We start from the raw sequence: 26,854 nt of genomic DNA, 5'->3' as shown, positions 1-26,854 counted from the left end.
TCTGGCCCATGAGATTAAGGGAATCCAGCCATGCTGCTGGAGGTTAAGTTGCCACAAGAGGAATTTGAATTTTACTGAGCTATGTTATTCTGTTTAAAAAAAAAAAAAAAAAAAAAAAAAAAAAAAAAAACGAAAAAACAATAAAATAGTAATAAAAAAAAAACAAATTTCATAGCCATAGCAGGAAACAAAGAGAGGGTATATGTTTCTCTTTCATTTTTGCCCTTGGCAAGAATTCCAATGTACATTCATTATTTAGGTAACACATCTTGAGATCCTCAGATGAAAGAAACTATCCAAATGTAAAGGATTAGACTATTGTAATTATTTCAGTGCATCTAAGGGCTCAAATTCACAACACAAGTCTAAAGAAATTTACCATTTCATTTTAATGACACAGCAAAGGTTTGCTGAATCCTTGCATACATGGGTAGGTCATCTTATGAAACAGCACTATTGTGAAAGAACTAGAACAAGAATCAGAGCTATATTAAAGGCTGAAGATGAAGACTAGGCTTTTTTTTATTTACAGAAAAACAATAAACATACCAAAAATAATCATTTGGAGAAACTACTGGAGAAATCAGATCAAGTTCGCAAGCACTTTCAGTGAAAATATTGTTTAAAATAGTTGAAAATTTTTAAATCTAATAAAATATCTTATTTTGATTTTTTTTAAGGAAATGTTTCATTCATTTAAAATGAAAAGTGTCTGAGTGATGAATTTTTGTTTCATTTTTCAATCAAATGTTTGCCTAAAGAAAAAGAGTTAAAAGTCCAAACATGTAATACTTTGAATTGAAACATTTACAAATGGTATAAATATGGTTTCCTTCCCTTCTGCTGTTTTCATTGTTGAGAAAACAGTTTGTTAGACATAGGCTAATCTTTTTGCCTGTTTTCTCTTTTTGTTTTCTTGCCAAAGAAGCAAACAAAAAAACAGCTGTCTGTCCAGCTCTTGCAGTGATCTAAGTAGTACAGGAACACCAAGTTCAGAGCTTTTATCTAACTTTTATCTAATTGACCACTGAAGTACTGATTACTACAATATAGGGCTATCTCCCTAATAATGTGAGAAAGCAAAATAGCACAACTTAGCAGTGATCTAGTTCTCATTCCATCTCCAGAGTCCTCCAAAGTAAGGAAAAAAAAAAAAAAAGGAGCTTCAGATCTTTTTCTGGTTCACAGATTGGTTCTTCTTAATAATCTTTCAAATAATTTTTTCTGTCTCTTTTGCCTGTGGTTTCCTTTGAAGCTTTTGCTATGGTGCGGCAAAGCAATCTTATGCATCATTATGGAGGTGATGGGACCTCTGGGCCTCCAAAGACACCTATCTCCACTGGCATCTTTCACCTAGAAAACATAGCTTTACAGTTCAGAAGAAACAGGGTTGACAAGGACAGTCATTGCTAAGCAGGATGTGGAAGTCATGGAAGATGAATATGAAGGTCTTAAATCTGACTAAGTACTATGGGGGATCCATAGCAACAAGGAGAGAGCACTGAGAGAGGAGATTATCAGAAGTTGTCATGTTGAGGCCTTGCCAATTCATGAAGTTTCATAGCAAGATATATTAAGTTACAACATGGATCCCTGTAAGTTACATAAAAAAATAAAAGTTTCACTTGTTTAAGGAACAAAAACATTGGTTTTGCCAAAGCACAAAGGCTTCAGAAACTCCTCAGTCACCTACCTGTTTTTTAAGCATCTGCTTAGGTGCATCTGGAAAAGCACTCCTTCAGGAGTCTTCATTATCTGTGCATCCAGCAAAGTGAAAGCGCTGAGGAGGACTTATAGGACTGTCAGCAACTGACAGCATGGAACTTACTCCTCAGATGGTCACTGGAAGGGTACAGTCCTTTATCTTCACAGCATTTCTCCTACTCTGAAATTATACCTCTTGCCCAAATTCCATAGTAGCCACCTTTCATTGAGGTGCCTGTTCTTTGTTGTCATTGTCAACTTTTTATCTGGTCAGTTCTATCTTTTATCTTAAACTAGTCTGACATGGACTAAATTACTTTGAAACAGATGTGGAAATTGGCTGCAGAAAGAGCCTACTGAGCTTGGTATGAATGAGGACAAACAGGAAAGCATACTATATTGTGGAAGGAAGGTATAAAACTCCGTGGGCTAGACTGATACCTTCATCCAAGCTGGATAAATTTTAAATGTCCAAATACTTCTTTGGCTCCTTGGTGGGACTATTTGAGAATCAAGTATTGTCATGTAAGTATATGGCAATATGGTCCAAAAGAAGGAATAGACTTAACTTTGTTCTTGTGCCATGACATATTGGTTTTCTTCCTTCTTCTGACTGCGCCAAACACAAGGAACACAAAAGAAGGTTCTGGTGATGCTACTGCCACATGCCATCCTGCTCTCTTGCAGCAACTAACAATGGTTACACATTAACTCAGAAATCTTTGTCTTAATGTGTACTTTCTAAATGTGGAGGTTCTAAACTGTGATATATGTGATTAATAATGATAAGCAAGCAAAATTTCCATACGGCCAAGAAGAGGCCCTAAAGCTTCTGCTACCACTTATCTTACTGGTTATTTGTAAACTGCTGTTCTAAATTATCTTAGAAAACAATTGCTTAAATCAAGGTTGCATCTTGTTCCTACTCTGCAGTCAAAGGGAGTTTTGTGTACATCAAAAGAGTTGTGAACAGAATTTAAAGAATCTGTAAGTGTGTATAATAACACACACTTATTGGAATTATTTGTTGGTGTAAAATATAAAATATGTGCAGAAACTACAAGGGGATTCAGAGTTAATGAAATGAAATGAAAAATAAAGGCAAAAGGTTTATAGTAAGAAAGCTGTTAGTTAGCAACCTTAAGATTTATCAGGGAAAGTACGCCATGGAAAAGGAGGAGGGAAGAAAAGTACATGACATCATCCTTCTATACCAATGTAGACATTTTTAGGGAAAATTCCCGTGGGTTTTTGCAGCCAGACAGTGTGGGCCTAGAAAAGGTGATGTTAAAAATTCAACCCAACCAATTATAATAATAAAGATAGTTGATAAAGCAAATTTCCTTTCCCCAATGTAATTCTACTGCACAAACTTACAGAAAACTTCTGTCTGGTGCTTCCAATCACTGTAACTAGTTTAGCAGAAAAAAAGATAGGCCACATATAATAAAGAGCAGATTGTAAACTGCATGTGAGAGAAAGATGTTGGCTTCCCCTCAGCAAAAGTTGGCTTGAACTTCTCATATGATTATTACGCTCTCTCCTGTAGGTGCTTATGCGAATGTTCACAATATTCTAGAAAAACCGTCTTGGCCAACTTTCCAAACGGTGTAAGTCAGCAGAGCGCTGCTACCTGTTAGCAGGAGTTGCAAAACTGGAGCTCTATGTTTTACCTTTATAAATGCCTCTGGGATGTTACAATAAGTGGGGGTGCAATACACAGGCTATGACCAAGAAAAGCACTTTCTGTTCTTGCTTTCGGGAGATTTAAACACGTGGTTAAAGTCAAGAACATGTGTAGGCATTTTATTTGCAAAAGGATGACCTGTTAAAGTTAAATCAGAGCTGTATGATTAGTCATACAGAGAAGAATTGCAGTTTGTCTGGTAACAACATCTGAATTTATTCTGAGAGTGTAACTTTCTCCTAGCTAATTTGTTTACTTTTGAATTTTTATGGAGCTTTTTGTTGTTGTTGTTCTTTTAGCTAGGATTTCTCTTCACTGGCCAAACATTTTAAAACAAAGAGAGTGCTGATGGTTCATTGATTCTAATCTGAACTAGTGAAAATATACACAAAAATCAAGGTTTGACACATTAAAATGCAGATAATTTTCAATTATTGGTGTTTTAAGCAAAGTCCCAACTGATACCGGTCAGAAGACCTGCCTAAAAAGCAAAGGCTTTCTGTGGCCTCTGGAAGCTAGCACGCTTTCAAAATTTTGTAAATACATCCGTATAAATATGAACAACATACCTAATACATATTTAAATATACTTAGTATAGTACATGTATATATTTATATATTCATAAAAATGCAAACCTGAATTTGACTTGAATGTGAACATAAAATGGTTTTGAATGTCAGAAAATAAATGAAATTCTCATAGGAAATCAGTTGCAGTATATGCAAATTCCAGTAAATTAGATATATCAACACTTAGGTATTTTATAAGATAAAACTGGGAGTAGACTGTGAGCTGGATCAGTCTTCCTGGTGGTATATGTGTTTCTCATGGACTGTTTTAATAACCTAGCTCTCTTCAGATTATTATCATCTTTTAAAGCATTCATTCACAATTCCTTTCAGGATGCTCATCACAAAATTTCTCACGCTTAACAAATACAGAAAAAATACGAATTATATTACCATAAATAAAATCAGTGAAAAGTTTGCTAGATATCCAGGCATACGGTCTCTCCATGTCAGCTTCTTCTTTTCATCCTATAACAAAACACAAAGACAAAAAAAAATACATTATAGAACTGTTCAGTAGCAAATATTAGCACTTGTAAGATCTGTTATTGAAAAGCATTCTCTATTTCCCAACTCCTGGTTTAATTTTGAAGATTACAAAATTTAGAACACTGATTTTTAAAACAGGTTCTATAATTTCAGGGAAAAGATGAGAAGAGATAAAATGAAACAATATAGAAAATTGCTGTAAAATCAAAAATTTCATACATAACTATGTTTTTCATATTTCAAAAAATTGTATCTATCTCTCACAAAATTTCATAATATCATGAAAAATCCTTTAAATTCATTTTAATCTACTTCTAGCAAAAAAGTAAGATTCAACCATTTATTTTAAAGTGCTTCTTGTAAAACTTTAGAAGAATAAAAATCATGAAAAAAATTCCTTTTACTGTTGGACCCAGACATTTATCTAAAGATTATCTCACTAACCTTTACTCAACATGGCTGTGAAGATAATTCTTGTTATGATGCCCTAACACTCTTCCTGATTCCCTATATTAAGTGGTAGAGAACAGAGAAATTACAAAGGGAGAGAAATTACCCCTTTATGTGGTATTGACCCATTTGCCTATTTTCCCTTCAGGTGCAAAAGTTATCCTCTTCCCCATTACATAATTTAAAGCAACTGCAAGTACTGATCAGTGAAATATAATATAGTTCTAGTCTCTCCAAAAACTCAGCTCCAGCTCTAACAAGGCATACACCTAAAAAAGGTTTTTGAAAATGGATTTATATAAGAAATATGATTCTCTCCTCTCAGAATAGGGCTCTTAAATAATAAGGAGGTTATTGTTTTGTTCAAGTTAAACTGATATGTAATTAAATTATCTAAGGACTCAAAAACAACTGCTATTTGCATTTTTGTGACCCACCATTACTATCCCATTGACCAGTATTTCGCTTACATTGGAGTAAATCCAGAGTTATTCTGAATGTCTTAGAATTTAAATTAGAATAGAATTCAGGTCAAAATCCTGGTTAAAATTTTGATGGGATGTGGAATTAGGCCAAAGGCATAGTCCTGTCTATGCAACCAATACCATTTGCACAGTATCTCCTCTTCTCAGCTCAGCTGTTCAAAGAGGCAAATTAAGCATATCTCCTTTGAGCGAATGTTGATAGGACAGGATCATAGCAAACCCAAGCAGAAGCATGAATAATTTGGCCCAATATGTAGAGACCACGAATATTTTGAGTCCACCTTTTAGATGGAAGGCTGCTTTAAAAAATACTTCTGTAAAAGCACAGATGCATTTCGTTTTATTTTGGCATCAACCACCCAGCAATTACATAGGACATAAAAAAGTTACTACATTTTGAAAAGGCATGAAGGATACCGTGTCTAACAGTTCCACAAGAGGAAAAATGCTAAAGCAGTAAATCTACAGAATGAGTTAACACTAATCAATAAGAAAATCTTTTATAATCATAGTGAGGTGCAAGGAGAAAATGTGACTTGCACAAGAAAGCTAGGAAGAGCCAAAAATGACCAAGAAAACCACTTCAAAAATTTCTCAAGTAGAAGAAATTTTGTAAAGTAAGAAATTATAATATTAAGCTCAGATACTCAAATAACATGAATCAAGCTCCTCAAATCATGAAAGTGGCAAAAAAAAAAAAAAAAAAAAAAAAAAAGAGTGAGAGAAGAAGAAGAAGAAGAAGAAGAAGAAAAAGAAGAAAAGTGATTCAAATAGAATAAGACTGATACTTGCTTCTTTTGTTTTCTTTTGTGATATATATTTTTTCGCTGGAGGTGTAAAATATTTACTGTACTTTGAAATGAAACCCAGGATTCTAATACGATCTAATGACTTTAAAGGTCAAGAAAAATGTGTCGTGTCTTAATCATGTGTCAAAATCTTTAAAAATGATTTAGATCTTACAACTTAACAAAAGTGAAAAATCAATGAATTCCTTTAGAAACAGTTGTCTATTAAGATCAAGAAACATGATATGTTTCTACATACACTGTACAAAATATACAGACCATGTTATTTGTTTTATTATTAGTTTGTTGGGTAGGGGTTTTAGTACCCTAAACTAGGGAAATTGAGAAATGATTGACATATAGAGATGAGAAACAAAAATTAAGGTTTTAAAAGGCAGTGTCTAAACTAGGTGCCAAAGCCAACATTTTTAGGTAATAAGAGAAAATAAGATTAATTCATTCAAGGGTCCCAATTTCAGGAAACTTTAAGAACTGATTATTAGAGTGTACTGAGTATGCCCTCTGAAATCTCAGCATACACATTAAGAACTGAGAGGTATCAGCACAACAAGTCATTTTGGAAGACCTAGGTTTAGCACTTGAATACTTGTTTTACATAAACTATTGCTCTCCAAAAGCACTTCACATCTGATGAGTTCAGTAAAATAAGTTCCCTAAAAAAGATTTAGAAACATTACTAATTCTTAAAATTTCCGTTTATTATGAAATGAAATACGATCTGCCTCCCAAAGATACCACCTTTATGTACAAGGAGAAAATACTCTTTTTTTCTGGCTTTTGTGAAGTGCCATATGGAAAACTCTATTTCCTACCAAACAAAGAATAAGGCCATGTGAGACTGAACAGAGTTCGTAGGAATGAAAGAGATACAAATTGATATTTGATACATATCAATTTATGAAGGAAATATTAAAAATGGCAGGGCCAGATCCCTTGTGAAAGTATGAAGGATTTGGTAAGTTAATGAACATTGGAAAGGTGTGAAAACTAGCAACATGCAGTTTTTCTATAACAGTACAAGAAAGAATAAATGGTTTTGAGGGAATAAAATTAGAGAAGAACAAGAAAAATAGCAAGATATATCTTGATAGTGATATGTACTAAACTATGAAAGTCTATTGCAAAAGAAGTGGTAAGAACCCTGTTGCTTACACAATATGTCTACCGTAACAGTTATTTTCTTTTTCTCTGGAATCCAATATACTTGAATATCATTTCTTTTCTATATTTAAAAGTTCAGAAGGGAGTATTTACTCCTTTATTTCATGCATTTAAAATCTAGCTTGTACTCCCGCTCATGAACTTGAGCTCCACAGTTTTATGGACAGTTAGCCCACAATGACGCAAGTTTTATTGAGTGAAACCCAGAAACCTGATGCTATCTGAATGCAATATCAAGACTTCTCCACTTCTCTTCACTCTCCTATACAAAATCCAGTGCTCAGAGTTTCCTCATTCCATGGCATTCCCTGGTATTATCTACATCTCTACATACTTGCTCTCCCAGTATATTTGAGAATATGTCTTTAAGCAGCCACATCTTAGTTTAACCACCAATGAATGTTTCCCTAACTCTGATAACCCTTGACAGTGTTTTGACAGTCTCTTCTTGCAATGTAGGATACAAATGGGGAAAATCAAGGAGAGGAGAGGGTATTCAAGGGAAAATGCAACATATGGATGAAGGAAGGAAGAGAAGGTTGGCATACCAGCTAGTCAGCCTCTTCCTTCATGTATGTACTTCCGTTAATTTTATATGGCTTTACTAAGAGTTTGGCCTTCCCTCTAGCACTTAATCAAAGGGAGATATAGACACCATGACTGAATTAATAAGAAGTAAGAAAAATATTGATGAAAATATTACTGAATTCTTTAGCATGCATGCCACAATGGCATGTGGCAAATTTGGTATTTGCAGTACCAAATCCTGAAAGTTAAGTTAATACAGCAGGCAACAGAATGCTGTTTTCTCTTAAAGCACTTGCTAAGAGACTCAAATCTGTGAATTCACTTGGTATTTTGTGTTACACCTGATTCTACTCTCTGGCAACAGTGCCATCTAGCTGCTAAAGCCTGTACTGTGAGGTATCATGAACACCTTTTCTGCAAGCAAAATGTTAAACTTGACTGCTACAGCTAGTAAGCATATTTCATTCTGAATTCATGGAATTTATTCACAGATTTCTTATAGGTTATGGCACATATCTAATTTTGATCTGTACATGTGAATTACAGAATATTGCCTGAACTGCAGGTAGGGGCAGAGAGAAGTGGGACAGGCATCCTTCACTGATGATTGATGAAAAATCAGCCAAACAGGCAAGGAACCTATCTCGAAAATTCCAAAGGTGTACATATTTGTCGATACAAAAGATGAAATCTGAAGAACAATCTCAGTGGCAGATATATTACACTGTGGAATATTCCCCAAGGGAAATGTTATTTCAGGAAATATTTATACTCAGACAAAAAAAAACACTCAATAGAGTTTATATTTCTGTGATGAATAAAATGAAACAATAGATCTATTTAAAAACATTTTTTCAGATGCTTTAAATATAATGTTATATTTGCAATCATCTTAGACAAAAAAAAAGGAGGGGGGGGCATGTAGCTCCTGGACTCTATGTAGTGATGTGTTCCCATTTTAATGTAGTGATGAATATATTTCTTGCAGGAACACATTTTTTTACCTAACAGAAAGCAAAATAAAATGCAAAAGAAATTAGAAAGGAAAAATTTTTAAGCACCATTCATGTTTTGCTGGATGTTTTATTTCCTTATGAATTACCTAACTTGTCAAAGATCCAACATCTCCAGCTCTACACTCTAAGGTGGGCCATGGAAGCCTAGGAACATTCATTTGGACAGCACCAAGCGATTTTCTGAAAAAAAGTTCTATGTTTCTCTCAATTAAACCAGAGCAAGTTAGTCCAGATCACAATTATTTCAGTTATTTATTTATATTTTCCCACAAGAGAACACCTCCTCAAAGCAGGTGTTTCTCACAATCAGCCATGCCAGCTCAACCTGCACTCAGGGAACAAAGCAACATACTTTCCTTCTTTTGCATCCTTCTTTGTAACTACACTTCTGCACTTCAAGCTCTTCAGATGATTGTACCTGGGCAATCCCAATGACTTCACTGAATGTGCACAGAGCTGTAATAATTTACTGGAACTTAGTAAAAGATGCACAGGAAAGAATAGGATATTTCTCTCTTGGCTCCTTAAGCTCTCAGAGAGCTAACATCAGCAAAAAAGGGGTAACATTTTATTTCCAGTGCCAAAATCCACAAGTTCATTTCTAAATACACCCAGGAAGCATCAAGCAAGAAAATGCCATTTTTATAGGCATGCTTTTCTTAGTAGAAACAAATTTTTTAGATTGTGTAAAAAATGTGGGATCAAAACGAGCATCAAGAAAAGAGTTGTAGTGTGAAATACAGGTCTATATTTGATAAATACTTAAGATACTGCATGTGTGAGGCTCAAGCCAAGGAATGAGATGAGCTGCTTCTGAAATGAAGGATCCCTAGAATTTCACTCTGGTTGTAAAATAAGATGAAGACAAGGAGCAAGTGATACTCCACAGCTACTTGGAGGGTAAAAGAAGCTAAGAACTAGGAAAATTCTGTGTCACAGGCAGTTTTTCAAGACAGCGGTAGATGCAGGTGATGACACAAAAGGAGGCACAATCCAGACATACCAGGGTTTCTGCTGTAGTTCACAGTGGCAATTACAAGCAAGAATCTGTTTGAACAAGTTCACAGGGCTGGACCAGCCTGTTTTGGGGACCTCTGGCCCTCAAACTGCTGAGCAGACAGACCAAACCACTGCCATTCTGACCTTCTGTTAATGTCTGTGTCCATCTCAGTCTAAATCTGACCCTAAAACCTCTACCTTCCTACTCCCACAAAAGCCAAAACACCTGTTGTTTTGAGACTTTCTAAAAGAAAGGGAACAATATTTCCTATTACTCTCACCGAAAAAGAAGTAAAGGAATTTTAACAAAAAGGGTGACTCTGTTTTGTGAGCAGTCTTTTGTTCTAGGCTTTCTTATGGAAAATGATCTGCCAAGATTTTTTTGGAGCCAGTTGAAGGACTGCAAAACTTTTAATTAAAAACTTTTTGATTGATTTGAAACCTGCAGAGTATTACAAACACTCCAGTAGCTTTCAATGGTGTTTAATGGACTCATTCTAAACTATTTGTGGTAGCAATGTGCTTTAGACAGTTGCACCTGGGCAACCCCAATGACTTGTATTTGTGGTAGTGAGCTCTGAGAATTACATGCAAGGCTCAATACAAGGATCATGAAAATTAACACAGTTTAAGGCTAAACAAGATTATTGTTAATCAGTCTTGGTCTCTTCTATAATGCAGGCCATAGAACTTCCTTGAGATAATTTTTGCTTTAAGTCTGATAAATGTCACTGAACTAATGTATTTGTTAGAGAAACTTCTGATCATGACTTGACCATTTCTGTAATGAACAGTCATAAGCCTTATTAGGTCACTCCAATTGCTATTTATCCTTGTTGTTGAAAATATGCATCTTATTTCCAGGCTGAATTTGCCTATCTGCATCTTTCAGTCTTGACATCTAGCCACAACTTTTTCTGTTCAGAGCCTCTACTGGCAGATTTTTAGTTTTGGCTCTAAGTTCTTCCAGGTGGTGATCAAGTCAGCTATTGGCTTTTCTGCTAGATTATACTACTCAGTATGGAATCAGTCAGCTGCACATCCACCCTTCTTCCCTCATGATGATATTTGAAAGAAATCTGTCAGAAATTATAGACTTGTCCTGACACGAGCAACGCATACATCCTTTCCCATAACAAATCTTACAAAAGGTGTGTGTGAGTAGCAAAAGATCTTGTGCCTCAAGATATCTATGTGCACATCCTTTCCATAGAGCCAGACATATTACATGATAGTTGCTGTGTTAACAGTTGGGCATACTTCTAGTCCGGAGACACAGGAAAGTCTGAAGTGAAAGAATATGCCAGTCTCTTCTGTCAGTCCTAGAGAAGCCCTCGTAGAATGGAGGAAAAGATCAGCTAATCCAAATGCTTTCTAGTCCTTGTAAGTCTCAATATTATTTCCTGAAAATTCTAACTTAATTTCAAAGATTAAAAAAACACTCCTTGTAGTAGTTTTATGGACGTATTTCAAGCTGCTTCATTCACTTAGGAATAATGAGAACATACTGAAGGCCTACTGTCAATGTAATTTACATTTATAAAGCTAAACTTAGTTAATTTATTTCACTTTATTTTGAAATAACAAAAGTTTGTTACTCTGCTATATTTAAATCTTATTTTGTCTTTGATACATACAGTAATGCATGTAGGGCTCTGTAGTATACTGTGATCATTACCATGTAAATGGCATTAAGGTGCTCAGTCTTTACATCATTCTTAAAATCAACTTCTTGATATTTACATATGGTTCAGGTGAAAACTGGCAGCACTTCCTTTTTTACAATGATAGTTCAACATATGACTTTACAAATATGAATTATGTATATAATCTTGAAGCCATTCAAAACATTACCAGAAAACCAGGATAATTAACACAAACAATAGAGTTACATCTGTTACATATTCATCGTTCATCAGTGCTCTTTGAAGGTGATTAATAAATCACAATGAATTGGACCCAAGAAGGGAAAGGGACAGATGCACAAAGGTACTTAGACAACTGAGGGGATTTCCAAAGAAACCACAGACCATGGTATGTAGGAGTATCATACTAGGGAAGATGGTAGTGGAATGCCATAAACTGTGGCATAAAATGATATCTTCTTGCCTGGACAGTTTTTTTACACTCTCAAATATAAGGAAATGCCACACATGGTTTTAAAATATGCTTTACATAAATATAATCATGGGCAGAGTCATATGTAAAGTAGACAGATTCTGAGACAGATATGCCTGATTTAAAGCATAACTAAATTAATTTAATACACTTTAAAATTGACTAGAACTGCACTGGTGTATTAAACAAAAACAAAATGTGATGAACATCAAAGAGTGGCTTTAGAAAAAAATGTTTATCAGTAATACTCACTACCTTACATTGCTCTGGAGTTAACTTGTTTCAACTGCTACCACTTTGTACTCTGAAAGACAGTGTCTTTACTGTAACATTCAGTCTGGTTTTATGTCTTCTCCCGTAAACCGTGAACATTTGATGGAGAAATTATTGAAGTAATAGATGAAGCATATTTTAAAATAATTTAGAGTAATTTTTCATTATAAAATTAACCTTTGCTTAATCCAGAAAATTTGTTACTTTTTTAATACTGACAGGGATTTTAAAATAGTTTATTTCTGGAAATTATTTTAAATATAGGCTTATCTTTTCTGTTTATGTCCTTTGATAAGGTGTCAGTCACACATGCAGATGCCTAGCTACTTGCAGTATCCCTCTCTAGGATCTCAGAAGGGACAAAATTACTTTATCTCTTCTCACTTTAAGTCTATTTGCCTTGGACAGATAACAGTTTACCTGAAATCTGTCTGTGAAATCCCTTATTCAACCACTATTGTACACTTTAATATAATCAGCTTCAGCTCTGTGGAATAAAGCCAGCTGGCAAATTTGCAGTTTGCAAAGATCAAATTACAACTCTTTATGTGGGAGTCTCTTAGCAATGTTTAATAGTCTTGTTACTTCTCTAAACTACATGTATTAGTGCCCTTAATGTGAAGGGAACCCAAATTTGAAAATTAACTAAGCACATGGTTTCTGTTCTGAATAAGATGTATTTTATTCTAGACTGAAGCAAGGGCTGTGCTAAGTGTTCTTTCTGTATTTTCTTGAACTTTGGCCCAACTCTGTGTCATAGCCAGAATGTCCTGACTATGAAAATTGTTTGAAGAATACAGGGTGAAACTCCTGTGAAATCAACGGTAAAACTCCCCATGATCTCAGTGAAACAGAATCTTTAGTATTGCTCACTTAGAAACAGATACTCCATTGTCTTACACCTTGTGAAATCATTTATTCCATGCACAAATGGAAAAAAAAAAAGGCACATAAAACATTATCATTTTGCTTTTCACAATTTTACATTTAGTTTAAACAAACTGTGAATGATTGCACTAACATCAGAGCGAAGATGTGGTGTGAACTTCAGTAATATTTTAAAGTTGGTAACGAAATGTTCTAGAAGCAGAGAAAGAATTGAAAGTGGATGGGTCTATACTAGATTTTTCCCCTAATACGAGGGCACTTGATTATCAAATGTAAAATGTTAATGAAGTTAATATTGTAACATTTGAATACTCTATGAAAATTGATAGTTGGCTGGAAAACTATCTGCTAAGGTGAACTTTTGCCTACACATAGCCTTTTGGTTCTGAGTTCAGGGAATTAGAACTATCAGTGTTTGTATCTACTTTTATTTTTTCAAAATGTATAAGCCTTTATAAAATGAATTCTGTAAGCTATATTTCTAACATTATAAAATTGGTAGTTACTTATGAAGTACAGTGCTTCCTAATGTTTCCAAAACTGGAGTTTGAAACTGTCAAATCACAATATCTGGTCACTTGGATTGTTTTCCTTAAGACAAGGAGGTAAAGATATCAGACCCATGCTGGCTGACAGGCACATCTTATCTGCTTTCCATTAAGCCACTAACCCCTTCATACCAGCTTGTTAGGAAATATGCTAGATCTAAATATAGCATGTAGAACAGCGGATCCTTGCATTTTTTTTCCCCAAATTCCTTCTAATTTTCAGATAGAGAAATAAAAACTATCATATACTAGTCTGAATTAGGTAATATTTTTCAAGTGATACAAATGTGCTAAAACTGTACCAAAAACACACAAAGTTCTCCAGGAAGCTACTTCCCATGAGCATCCCAGTTCATCTGCATGTTTTTTAAAAAAGAAATAGTTCTGTGCATAGTGGGCAGCACTAAAAGGCGGTACACCTAAAGAAAGAGATGTCTTAAAACATCAGTCCCATTTAATGTCAAGCAAGACGGAGAAAGTTTGAAAAAGAGGAAAACAATGTTTAAAACTTGGTTCTTTTGAAAATGCTGGTCTGAGCCTTTCCTATCATTGACAAAAACAGGGTAAGATTTATCAACAGAAGAAATTCTTTAGCCTCGTATCAGAAAAATACAAGACTTGGAAGCAAGAGCAATGTATGAATGAAACTGTGGTATAGCATCTAGTCAGAGATCACTATATACTTTCTCCTATAATTAATATAGTAATTACTCTGAAAGTCATGTCAGTTGAATTTGCAGATGATACTAAATTAGGAGATGTTATGAATTGTGAAGAAGACAAAGAATTAAATACTGGGCTGTGGACAAGTCAGAAATACAAGCATGAAATAGAATGAGATTCAAATAAGACAAATGCAGGCCAACACCACCAGGAAAATAATTAGAAACAGCAATAATGTTCAGAAGAGAAAAAGTGGTATCCATCCCTTGGAGAGCAATGAGTTAAAATCTGAAAATGAACCTATAGAGAATAGAAATTATGATAATTCATACTTGTATCATCCTCATAGGTGAAGACTTTAATGGCTTAAAGCATGCACCTTCTGTATGAGAGTAAATTCAATATACTTGAATTCCACAGAGGATTGAATTGAGTGGCATCCAAAACATCAGACCTCTAATATCTTTGTTTAAAAAATATCTGGCATTTACATATAGCAAAGAGCTGGGCTGAGTCTATAGCAATTATTTACATGTGGCAGAGAGTCAAGAATAGTATGAGTACATAAATAACACTGGGTGAAGACAGACCTGAGCTGACTCTACCCATGTTATTTCTAGAACTAGAGCAAGGACTCCTAAACTGATTGGATATGAAACTTGTGAGAGGATTTCTAGAAAGATTTGTCAGTCTAATAGTAGGATGATTTGGGATTCATTTCCTTTCTGAGGTGTGCTCAAGCTTCCTATACCAAGCTGCAATTTTTCTGAATTTCTGATGTTGTCACAGAAATTGAACAAGATTAACTTACAGCGACTATTCACAAACTCAGTCATATAATTAAGCAGTGTGAAGAGGCACAGAAATAATTATTAAGAGGAATAGACACTTGACAAGCAGAGGCAAGGCCACCAGGGAGGAAGAGATCTTTTCAGTCTTCTCATGTAGTGTTTTGTTGCTGTGCTCCTGCTGTAATTTTAGACATGTCTTTTGCATCCTGGGGGCATCATCATCCACTGTACCAGACTGTGCAGGTGACTCGAAGATCTTACTTCAGGGCATAGAAGAATGTAGCATTCTCATGTAGACAATGTTAATCTATATCTCTTCCTACACCCCAACACTGTCCTGACTACACCCCAGTGACTGCACTTTAAACTCTTTAGTTTACAGTGATATGAAATCTTGCATTTAAGTCTCATGTTATAAACAAATTTAAACAGAAGTTCAGGAGAAAAAGTTTCTTCTGGAAAAAAGCTTTCAGTGTGAACTCATCTATGCAAAATTTCCTCACAGCACCCAGAAATATGCGGGCTGATCCTCTCATTTGCTGATCCAAAATTGCATTGGGCTGCTAGAAGACTTTCAAGGTACACTCTGTCCAAGGGAAAATTATAGGGATTTGTTGGGAATCCTCTGTTGACAAAAATCTGTTACATAGGCTTCTACTACACATCCCATTCCTCTGACTAAAATGAAAGTGACAGATATGACCCGGGCCTCCTGTATTGGTGGTTTGTCTTTGGATGGAGTTTCAACAGATCAGCCTGTGATTTCAGCAATCAGACTTCTGATGGGCATCCACAGAAATGTGGGAGCTTCCTATTATCACCACATAAGCACACATACAGCAATCATGTGCTCCATATTTTGCTTTATGAGGAATTCATCAATGTCTAAGAATTTAGGTTGTGAAGTTAAAAGACTTACAATTAATTTATATGCCTGGGAGCCTCTAAACAGTACACACATGAAGCACTCCCATCAGATTTTGGGCTCTTCAGAGACCTACTGGAAGAATCTCATGGGTTAAGGCCCTAGAAGGAAGGGGGGTCCAGGAGAGCTGGCTGGTATTCAAACATCATTTTCTCCAAGCCCAAGAGTGGTGCATCCCAAGGAGAAAGAAGTGCAGAAAAAGGGGGCAGGAGACTTGCACGGATGAGCAAGGAGCTCCTGGCAAAACTCCAACAGAAGAAGAAAGTACACAGAATGTGGAAGAGGGGACAGGCTACTTGGGAGAATTATAGGAATGCAGTCAGAGTGTGTAGAGATGCAGCGAGGAAGTCTAAGGCCGTTTTGAACTGAGTCTGGCAAGGGACGTTAAGAACAACAGGAAGGGTTTCTTCAAATACGTCAATAGCGAGAGGAGGACTAGGGAAATGTGGGCCCACTATTGAACGCGGCAGGTGTTGTGGTGACGAAGGATACAGAGAAGGCAGAATTACTAAATGCCTTCTTTGCTTCGGTCTTCACTGCTAAGGGCAGCCCTCAAGAATTCTGCAGCCTGGAGAAAAGAGAGAGAGACTGGAGAAAGGAAGAGTTTTCTTTGGTTGAGGAGGATAGGATTAGAGATATTCTGGGCAAACTTGACATCCACAAATCCTTGGGCCCTGATGGGATGCACCCACAGGTACCGAGGAAGCTGACGGATGTTGTTGCGAGGCTGCTCTCCATCATCTTTGAAAGGTCATGGAGAACTGGAGAGGTGCCCGAGGACTGGAAGAAAGCCAGTGTCACTCCAGTCTTCAAGAAGGGCAAGAAGGAGGACCCAGGCAACTATAGGCCAGTCAGCCTCACCTCCATCCCCAGAAAGGTGATGGAACAGCTCATTCTGGATGTCATCTCCAACCATATGGAGGAAAAGAAGGCGATCAGGAGAAGGCCAGCATGGATTCACCAAGGGGAAATCCTGCTTAACCAATCCGATAGCCTTCTATGATGGAATGACTGGCTGCGTAGATGAGGAGACAGCAATGGGCGTTGCGTACCTTGACTTCAGCAAGGCTTTTGAAACTGTCTCCCATAACATCTTCCTAGACAAGCTCAGGAAGTGTGGGTTAGAGGAGTGGACAGTGAGGTGGATTGAGAACTGGCTGAACGGCTGAGCTCAGAGGGTCGTCCTCAGTGGCGCAGAGTCTAGTTGGAGGCCTGTGGCTAGTGGCGTCCCCCAGGGTTCGGCACTGGGTTCCAACCTGTTCAACTTTTTCATCAATGACCTGGATGAGGGGACAGAGTGTCTCCTCAGCAAGTTGGCTGATGATACCAAGCTGGGGGGAGAGGCTGACACACCTGAGGGCTGTGCTGCCATTCAGAGAGACCTGGACAGGCTGGAGAGATGGGCAGAGAGGAACCTCATGAAGTTCAACAAGGGCAAGTGCAGAGTCCTGCACCTAGGGAGAAATAACCCGAGGCACCAGTACAGGCTGGGGGCTGACCTTCTGGAGAGCAGCTCTGCAGAGAAGGTCCTGGGAGTCCTGGTGGACAACAAGTTGACCATGAGCCAGCAATGTGCCCTTATGGCCAAGAAGGCCAATGGTCTCCTTGGGTGCATTAGGAAGAGTGTTGCCAGCAGGTCGAGGGAGGTGATCCTGCCCCTCTACTCAGCCCTGCTGAGGCCTCATCTTGAGTACTGTGTCCAGTTCTGGGCTCCCCAGGACAAGAGAGACATGGAGCTACTGGAGAGAATCCAGCATAGGGCTACGAGGATGATCAGGGCTGGAGCATCTGCCCTCTGAGGAAAGGCTGCAAGAGCTGGGCCTGTTTAGCCTGGGGAAGCCAAGACTGAGGGGGGATCTTATCAATGTGCCTGAAGTACCTGAAGGGAGGGTGTCAAGGGGATGGGGCCAGACTCTTGTCGGTTGTCCCATGTGACAGGACAAGAGGCAATGGGCAAAAACTGAACGACAGGAAGTTCCGCCTGAAGGTGAGGGGGAATTTCTTCACTGTGAGAGTGATGGAGCACTGGCACAGGTTGCCTAGAGAGGTTGTGGAGTCTCCTTCTCTGGAGATCTTCAAGGTCCGCCTGGACACAACCCTGTGTAACATGTTCTAGGTGACCCTGCTTGAGCAGGGGAGTTGGACTAGATGATCTCCAGAGGTCCCTTCCAATCTTACCGATTCTATGATTCTATGATAATATCCATTCTCACAGAAAACAAATTTGATTGATTAATCCCTCACTAATCAAGCTCTGACAGCTCCAATTCAAATGTTTTTTTGGAATAATGAATTATTTTAGCAAATGCTTTGCAGCACAAAATCAGCTATGAAAAAATGTAGACAAAGAATTCAGGTTTCTTTTGGTCAGTTTTTACTCAATTCTCTCTTTTCATTCTGTTTAGCATTTAAAGTTTATTCAGTAATAATGATTATTAAAAGAAACTTCTCTATCATTTCTTTCTATTAGTGACGATAATATGCTTCTTTATAATTTAAGCCTACATGACTGTAACACCTTCCTTAAAATTTTTACATTATTTTATCTTACTGTAATTAACTGCAAAAAGCCTCTTTTTCCAATATGGTCTTCATTTTATTTAATTTACTAGTTTGCAACTTTTTTCCACTTTCAAAGATAGTCTAAAATTTTCTCCATTTCATGACATGCCTGTCCAGTGTTCTGGAGATTTACAAGACAAGAGTTCACATTTTTCAGCCATTTAGGTAGTTGGCAGCTCAAAAGAAATGGTAAACCTGGTGAATCATTTCAGCAACTAAAATTAAAATTTAAAAATTATCCATGGAAATCTCTTATTTTCTTAGCAAAAGTGAAAAAAATAGCTTGATACAGTTTTAAATTTTCTTAGCTTCTGTTTAAAAATAGAGTATTTCAGAATGCAAGATTAAAACAGAAATTCCTTTGAAGGAAAATCTTCTTTAATTAAGAAATGGTAATAGAACACTTTGGGCTGATTTACCTTAATGAATAAGACTGAGTAAGTTAAACAATCCATCATTTGTAAGCGAGATCTTAACAAAGCCTTTGGAACCATGCTAAAACTTAGGCTATTCCAGAGTCTGAAGGTTGGTCAGGCTCATAGTTCAACTGTCAATTTTGCTACAAAATGTTCCAAATTTTATACAATGAAAGGCACTGCATTTGTAAAGAGATGACCATCAATTCTGGAGCTGTAATATAAATAACACATTACAGTGCCACGATTCAACTTCAAAGCTGTAAATAGCTACACATTTTTATTACAATTATTTTTACAGTAATAGTTGGGCTAAATTATTTTTATGAAAGCTATAACTATTTGCCCAAATTTATTACCTCTCCTGCATGTTACTAGCACTATATATTATGGACCTGGCCTCTTTCAAAAGTCAAAGGACCTTTTATTTTTGAAAGAACATGCAGTGTTCACTGCATGGACAAAGGAAAGAGAAAATTCATTAAAAAAGATCTTTGGAATCTAGTAGGATTGGGTAATTCTCCGTTATTTGTAGTTTTGAAATCAAGTCTGTATGCATCTCTGTATGTTTTCTATCAGTTTTAGTTCAATCAGTTGTTACAAAATTGTTGCAGGATTTGTTTAGTGAAATTCTATAGCTTGGATTACAGAAAAGATCAGATGATTATATAATATTTTTTAAAAATAAAGATTTTTAAAGATACACATGAAAAGGAAATAAATGAGCAGTCTTCATTTCTTTAGCTGATAGGGGGTAAGAAGTAAATGGGAGCTTAAATTACTAGAAGACTTAAATTGAACAGCCAGAAAATACTTCTATTTTTCAGACAGTAAATCCTTCAATCCTTCAAACAGGTCTGGGTAAAACCTGGAACAATTTCTGTAAAGAGGCTTTGGAATTGCCATCAGTGAAGTTTTAAGAACAGGTTATAAAAAAATATGACAAGGATGACGTATGATATATTTGGTCCTGATTTGGAATAGAGAGAGACTAGATGGTTCCTTGAGTTTCTTTCTAACTGTAGTTCCTTCATATTTTTCTGAGGTCTACGACTTCTGTGGTCTTAGGTTCAGTTAAACTAATTAGTTTAATCAAACTAAGCTTTTTAATTTTAAGTTTTTCTTGTTCAGAATAATAAATAAGAAGATAAGAGAAGAAATCTGAATAAGAAAAATATCAAATGCTGCTAAATTTCTTATACTTTCTTCAAATTACCAGTAACAGAGATTAAAAACTGGAATAGGTACCACTGGTTACTGATAGTGAGTAAGTCATGGTACTATCACTCAGAAGTGAATAATTCTTTTATCATGTGTCCTAATACACATTTCATCTCATGTGAACAAATATAACAATCTCAGGACCATTTCAACGGAATACTGGTCACTGAGGATCTGCTCCTCATTAAATTAAAGTTGGTACTTACCTCACAGAACTTTACTCAGAATATAGTCAGGAAGTTTAAATATATCAAAACAGTAACTTCACAGCAGCTAATGCCTCAGCATAAAACAAAAGCTAGAGAAACTGCTTAAATCTTTTTGCCTCACAAGGTTTCACTTCTCCATGGCATGGCAGCCCGACAGAGCTGCTAACCCCAGATCTTCCCAAAGAATTCTTCTACCTTCACATGACTTTAGTAGTAAATCCAGCAGCAGCTGGACTTCTTGAGCCAACCATCATATAAACTTGTGTTCTTGACACTGTCAGAGAAAGTAAGAAGGACTGACGTATAGACACTAAGCAAATATGCCTTCAGATAAGTCCAGATTCTGAATCAGCGATCTCAGAAGAGCCTGTTATTTGATATCAGGCCAAAAAACAGGCATGCTAAGTCTATAAAGTCTTGTGACATACTGCTCACGGCCTCAGAACTCTGTGTCCTAAATGCAAACATCACTAGGCAGAGGTCCTGAGCTAATAATATCAGCCCAACATGGTCAGGTCCATCCAAATCAGCATGCTCACAAAACTCTGTTACCTAATATTGATTGAGGAAATAAAGGAAATAATCTGTTCCTTGAGGGCCTGAGGAGATATGTATTACATAAGCAAAGGCAACCAGACTCTGAGAAAGATGTGCTTATTACTTGCCCTCTTCCCTTCCTTTTTTTTTTTTTTTTTTTTTTTCATGAAATTGGGCCATACCATTTTACATAGCTCATATAAAGCAATATGCATAGCTCCATATACATAACTCCAAATGTGCATAGCTAATGGTAGCTGTACAAAATTCATCACCTGCAAATGGATAGCAACATTGTGTTTGCATCACTTATTATTTAAACCGAATGAATGCCATTTTTCTGATGTGTCTGCATAAATGCCTAACTGAACCTACTGAATTACAACAGAGCAGATTAAATAAAAACATAAAAATTGCAGAATTTCATGTATAAGAGTATTAAATCCTTGCAGTTTAAGGAAGGATCCGAAAGATATTTACTGGTTTAGAAAACATGCTACATTTTCTTAAAATGACTGTCTAAGAAAATACATTTATAGGAACACAAAGATGGAGTCATTCCTTCAGACTTAAGCAACTTCTTTTAAGTCCAACTAGGAATGAACAAATTAGCAACAGATTAAGTATCTGGAACCTTTTAAGTAATTTAACTAAATGTGCAGGGTTATTAAGAAAAGATGTGTTTTCTTCTGTTGGGATTTATGTCTAATATTTATTTTGCCACAGATGAGCTTCATCAGGCAGCAGGAGAAACAGCCAACAAGAAAACTGTTTGTTTGCTCAAGTAAATGAACTATCGATTCTATATTGTAAAGAATATGAAAACTAGCACTATGCTAATCTTGCCATGTCTGGCAAGATGCATGGCATGCATGTGGTTGGTCAACCAAATCTAGAAATCTGTTTTACAGGGGGCTGGAAGTGATACAGCCCCAAAAGGTTCAAAAGGAGACAAGCAAACCCAGTGAACTCAAACTTGCAAGGCAACATTCCACTTTGGGGCCTCCAGAGGCCCATCAAAGTATCTCATCTCCGACTTTCCTACTATTACCACAAAACATGGAACCTAAACTAGACACTCTTTAGCACAATTACACCTCCCACATCCATCCCTTTCTCTTTTGCTGAATTATTCTATTGTCAATACCTCCAGGGATGCCAGGTGGCTATTATTCATAAAAAAAAAAAAAAAAAAAAAAAAAAAAAAAAAAAAAAAAAAAAACCAACAAAACGTTATTCAGAGATACTATACAGTATGGATTGAATCCAGAATGTCCCCTGGGGACAATGAGTGGGTGGGTTGTTTCCCAGTAATTACAAAAGAAGCTCTGACATAATTGGTATTACTCTAGAAATAGCCTAAAGACCACATGACACCTTTATCATGGAAGTTCTACAATAACTTTTTTTTCCTTTTCTGCCTTATTATTTAGAGGGACAAAGCAACTGTGGATATATCCTCTGCCCTGCCCTCCCACCTGAAGACTTCTCTAGAATGAGGAACTGACATCTATGCAATGATGCCTCCTATAGAAACAACAGGTGACTTGTCTATCTCATCCTTTAGCTTTCTTATTTTGGTTACATTTCTTCATATATGCTATATACCCTCACCTTAACCTTCAGCATAACACCTCACTTCCTTGTCAAATCCTGCTTCCTTTTGTAACATCAATTTCTACCTGTCTTTGCCAACAGTTCTGCCCTTGTTCTCTCTTTCGTTCAGTAATCTTTCACTATTATATTCTTTCTTATCTTTCCCCATTAATTTTGTAAAAACCACCACACCTCAATTTACTAAGCCCTGTCCTTATCTTGTAAGTCCCTTCTTAGTATGTACTTTCATCGTAATGACTACAAATCACTCTTATCTGGTGCTGTTTGGTTCATTCCGTTGATTGTAGGCATTACTCATTCCACTAAGACACAAAAACGTTCTACTGCTATTTTCTTTCTTACTATTTCTCTTAACATTTCCATGTTGTTCATTTGCTTTGTTAAGCATTGATCTTATATTAGAATCTCTCAGTGACAGGGATGGCATTTATATGCAAATTTATATCAAATGTTTCTTTTGTTTCTAAAGTATCTGTTATGATAAATCTTAATTTAGGGATCTCTGCCAGTCCTACCATAACCATATTAACAATGATGCTGATGGTGATAGTATCAAAACTATTGCCTTTCTTTTCCTACAACCTAGGTGAAATCATAAGGATTAGAAGAATGGAGACAATGCATCAGAAAGTCAATTTCAATTAAGAAAAGGGATTAGAGATCTGTTCTGAAGAGGTGCCAATAAAACGTCAGGCATCACAGGTACTCAAGCAAGGTAAAAATAGCAAAACATGATTTTGTTTCTCCAATGGAAGCTTTGTAGGATTTCAGGAAAATTTAAAAAATAAAATAAAAAGAAGAGGAGCTAAGTCCCAAACTGGGATGAAAAGCAAAAGTGCTCCTTTTCAAAAGTGTTTTTAAATACAGTGGGTCAAATGTTTTACATCAACAACTTGAAATCTTTTGCTTTGTTTTATTTCATTTTTAAGAATCCCTTAATATAAATTTTATTTTGAAAGAACAAGACATTTAATAACAGCATCTGGAAACTCCTCACTCTAAAAAAGCTGAATTAAGATATTTCATCAAAATCAAATCATTTCACAAAAAAAATAGCTTCAGTAAAGAGCATTTGCTGCAAACAGGTTTCAACACTAACTTTTTCAACAGCTCTGCTCTCAGTGTTCTTCAGCACAGTATCAACAGGTGTCTATATAAGGAAAATGTCCTGGCAGATTTATAAAGTTTCATGCTTTGTGAATATACTAGAGTTAAAGCTTATCATGAATACCGTGCTTTGTAGTACTAACTGACTATGACCAATAACGGTAACATTCTGCACTGTACACACTTGCTGGGGTTGAAGACACAAAAAAACTCCTTCAGCCCTTTTCACCCAACAAAAAAAGCTTGTCAGAACTGCATAGTCTATGCTTTCCTGAGTGTAGGCCAACTGCATTCAACACTCCATTTCAACAGCCTCTGGCAAGACAGCCACTCCCAAAAGAGATGAGCAAATGTGAGATTTGTGTGAACTTGCATGTACATCGTGTGGACTGCATCCAAGGTAGATCCCACCTGATTCAAATCACTTGGGTATAGCACCATGTCCTCTCACACCTTGCCAATTTGAGGAAAAACTGTCTCCCAAAGGTGGAGATGACATGATGACATAGCACTGAGATGTATTTACTTTGATGTTTATATCTGGATAGAACTAGAGAATGGATATTATCATAGAATCATAGAATCAGTAAGGTTGGAAGGGACCTCTGGAGATCATCTAGTCCAACTCCCCTGCTCAAGCAGGGTCACCTAGAACATGTTACACAGGGTTGTGTCCAGGCGGACCTTGAAGATCTCCAGAGAAGGAGACTCCACAACCTCTCTAGGCAACCTGTGCCAGTGCTCCATCACTCTCACAGTGAAGAAATTCCCCCTCACCTTCAGGTGGAACTTCCTGTCGTTCAGTTTTTGCCCATTGCCTCTTGTCCTGTCACATGGGACAACCGACAAGAGTCTGGCCCCATCCCCTTGACACCCTCCCTTCAGGTACTTCAGGCACATTGATAAGATCCCCCCTCAGTCTTGGCTTCCCCAGGCTAAACAGGCCCAGCTCTTGCAGCCTTTCCTCAGAGGGCAGATGCTCCAGCCCTGATCATCCTCGTAGCCCTATGCTGGATTCTCTCCAGTAGCTCCATGTCTCTCTTATCCTGGGGAGCCCAGAACTGGACACAGTACTCAAGATGAGGCCTCAGCAGGGCTGAGTAGAGGGGCAGGATCACCTCCCTCGACCTGCTGGCAACACTCTTCCTAATGCACCCAAGGAGACCATTGGCCTTCTTGGCCATAAGGGCACATTGCTGGCTCATGGTCAACTTGTTGTCCACCAGGACTCCCAGGACCTTCTCTGCAGAGCTGCTCTCCAGAAGGTCAGCCCCCAGCCTGTACTGGTGCCTCGGGTTATTTCTCCCTAGGTGCAGGACTCTGCACTTGCCCTTGTTGAACTTCATGAGGTTCCTCTCTGCCCATCTCTCCAGCCTGTCCAGGTCTCTCTGAATGGCAGCACAGCCCTCAGGTGTGTCAGCCTCTCCTCCCAGCTTGGTATCATCAGCCAACTTGCTGAGGAGACACTCTGTCCCCTCATCCAGGTCATTGATGAAAAAGTTGAACAGGTTGGAACCCAGTGCCGAACCCTGGGGGACGCCACTAGCCACAGGCCTCCAACTAGACTCTGCACCACTGAGGACGACCCTCTGAGCTCAGCCGTTCAGCCAGTTCTCTATCCACCTCACTGTCCACTCCTCTAACCCACACTTCCTGAGCTTGTCTAGGAAGATGTTATGGGAGACAGTTTCAAAAGCCTTGCTGAAGTCAAGGTACGCAACGCCCATTGCTGTCTCCTCATCTATGCAGCCAGTCATTCCATCATAGAAGGCTATCGGATTGGTTAAGCAGGATTTCCCCTTGGTGAATCCATGCTGGCCTTCTCCTGATCGCCTTCTTTTCCTCCATATGGTTGGAGATGACATCCAGAATGAGCTGTTCCATCACCTTTCTGGGGATGGAGGTGAGGCTGACTGGCCTATAGTTGCCTGGGTCCTCCTTCTTGCCCTTCTTGAAGACTGGAGTGACACTGGCTTTCTTCCAGTCCTCGGGCACCTCTCCAGTTCTCCATGACCTTTCAAAGATGATGGAGAGCAGCCTCGCAACAACATCCGTCAGCTTCCTCGGTACCTGTGGGTGCATCCCATCAGGGCCCAAGGATTTGTGGATGTCAAGTTTGCCCAGAATATCTCTAATCCTATCCTCCTCAACCAAAGAAAACTCTTCCTTTCTCCAGTCTCTCTCTCTCTTTTCTTCAGGCTGCAGAATTCTTGAGGGCTGCCCTTAGCAGTGAAGACCGAAGCAAAGAAGGCATTTAGTAATTCTGCCTTCTCTGTATCCTTCGTCACCACAACACCTGCCGCGTTCAATAGTGGGCCCACATTTTCCCTAGTCCTCCTCTCGCTATTGACGTATTTGAAGAAACCCTTCCTGTTGTTCTTAACGTCCCTTGCCAGACTCAGTTCAAAACGGCCTTAGACTTCCTCGCTGCATCTCTACACACTCTGACTGCATTCCTATAATTCTCCCAAGTAGCCTGTCCCCTCTTCCACATTCTGTGTACTTTCTTCTTCTGTTGGAGTTTTGCCAGGAGCTCCTTGCTCATCCGTGCAAGTCTCCTGCCCCCTTTTTCTGCACTTCTTTCTCCTTGGGATGCACCACTCTTGGGCTTGGAGAAAATGATGTTTGAATACCAGCCAGCTCTCCTGGACCCCCCTTCCTTCTAGGGCCTTAATCCATGAGATTCTTCCAGTAGGTCTCTGAAGAGCCCAAAATCTGATGGGAGTGCTTCATGTGTGTACTGTTTAGAGGCTCCCAGGCATATAAATTAATTGTAAGTCTTTTAACTTCACAACCTAAATTCTTAGACATTGATGAATTCCTTATAAAGCAAAATATGGAGCACATGATTGCTGTATGTGTGCTTATGTGGTGATAATAGGAAGCTCCCACATTTCTGTGGATGCCCATCAGAAGTCTGATTGCTGAAATCACAGGCTGATCTGTTGAAACTCCATCCAAAGACAAACCACCAATACAGGAGGCCCGGGTCATATCTGTCACTTTCATTTTAGTCAGAGGAATGGGATGTGTAGTAGAAGCCTATGTAACAGATTTTTGTCAACAGAGGATTCCCAACAA

General features: G+C 37.7%; 1 protein-coding gene across 1 annotated transcript in view; it reads right to left on the bottom strand.

Moving 5' to 3' along the window:
• ANO2 (anoctamin 2) overlaps positions 1 to 26,854 on the bottom strand; it is a 182,321-nt gene that overhangs the window by 37,978 nt on the left and 117,489 nt on the right. The window contains 1 exon segment of the mRNA XM_062570871.1: positions 4,355 to 4,429. Within this exon segment, the coding sequence (XP_062426855.1) occupies positions 4,355 to 4,429 (75 nt within the window).

Source organism: Rhea pennata, chromosome 1 (genome assembly GCF_028389875.1).
Source record: "Rhea pennata isolate bPtePen1 chromosome 1, bPtePen1.pri, whole genome shotgun sequence".
In the NCBI taxonomy this organism is placed as follows: Eukaryota; Metazoa; Chordata; class Aves; order Rheiformes; family Rheidae; genus Rhea; species Rhea pennata.
The sequence above is the reverse complement of the archived record's forward strand: the minus strand, read 5'-3'. Positions and strand labels throughout refer to the sequence as shown.